Source organism: Orycteropus afer, unplaced genomic scaffold (assembly GCF_000298275.1).
Source record: "Orycteropus afer afer isolate SDZICR_OR568_19922 unplaced genomic scaffold, OryAfe1.0 scaffold00097, whole genome shotgun sequence".
NCBI lineage: Eukaryota > Metazoa > Chordata > Mammalia > Tubulidentata > Orycteropodidae > Orycteropus > Orycteropus afer.
Window position 1 is genome coordinate 6,374,887 of NW_006921684.1, and position 1,131 is coordinate 6,376,017.

Consider the following 1,131-nt stretch of genomic DNA (forward strand, 5'->3'; position numbering starts at 1 on the left):
TACTTCTTTAATTAACTTTGGACTAAGTAGTGGAAAAGCTTTATTAATGGACTTGAGAATGAGTGCACAGGAGTGAATTATATGAACGTGTGTGAGACAATTGCCCGCATACACACATAATTTCCTTTGTTTTATATTTATTGTTGAAGTGGGTGGAATGAATCATCTCCGAGAGAATGGCATAGTGCACCGTGATATCAAGCCAGGCAATATCATGCGTGTCATAGGGGAAGATGGACAGTCTGTGTATAAACTCACAGATTTTGGTGCAGCTAGAGAATTAGAAGATGATGAACAGTTTGTTTCTCTGTATGGCACAGAAGAATATTTGGTAAGTCATTCATCTTTATTTAAAGAAGCTGGATATATTGCAAATACAACTGGACAATGGGTCAACCAATTCACTATCCATAAAATGTCTTACATAATTTCTATGACAAAAATTAAATTTTCTATTATAATGAATATCATTTATTAACAAGGACATTAGATAGTAATTTCTAAGAGTTTTATTTTTTTCCTATTAAAAATTTGATAGCACTCTTAAGTCTCTTAATTTTGTTAATACTATTTATCTGTATTAAAGGAAAACTCTCTGTGCACTCAAGGAGTATACTAACTAGTAAAGCCTCCTTTTTTTTTTGGATCACAGTAGTTAATATATTTATAAGCTTGTTACAGTATTCCTTAGAGCAAAATAGTGAAACAGAAGATCTATTCAATGGGGGATTTGCTATTGAAATACCAAAAGGACCATTGTTAGAAACACACAAAAATAATGAAATGCCTCTAGATCTGAAAAGATCTAATTTGAAATGCTAGAAAGTTCTGTGGTGAAAAATTTCCAGGTTTACATCAGTGTTTTGTTGTACCTTCTTTTTAATTTTTTGTTTTGATTAAGGTGAAAGTGTATAGAGCAAATTGGTTTTCCGTTCAACAGCTCATACACTTTGTTTTGTGACATTGAAAGCAGTCTCCACAATGTAACAGCACTCTTCTCAGCTTCTCCCTGGGTTACCATTTCCCTTTGTTCTTCTTACCTGTCAATTCTGCCTTCTGAACTTTATACATGGGCAAATGCTGCCCTTTTGATCTTGATCTCGCTCTCTTTTTTTTTTTTTTTTGTAATTC

General features: G+C 33.0%; 1 protein-coding gene across 1 annotated transcript in view; it reads left to right on the forward strand.

Annotated features, from left to right (window-relative positions):
• TBK1 (TANK binding kinase 1) overlaps positions 1–1,131 on the forward strand; it is a 173,214-nt gene that overhangs the window by 16,526 nt on the left and 155,557 nt on the right. The window contains exon 5 of the mRNA XM_007942735.2: positions 150–331. Within this exon, the coding sequence (XP_007940926.2) occupies positions 150–331 (182 nt within the window). The remainder of the gene's footprint in view (positions 1–149; positions 332–1,131) is intronic.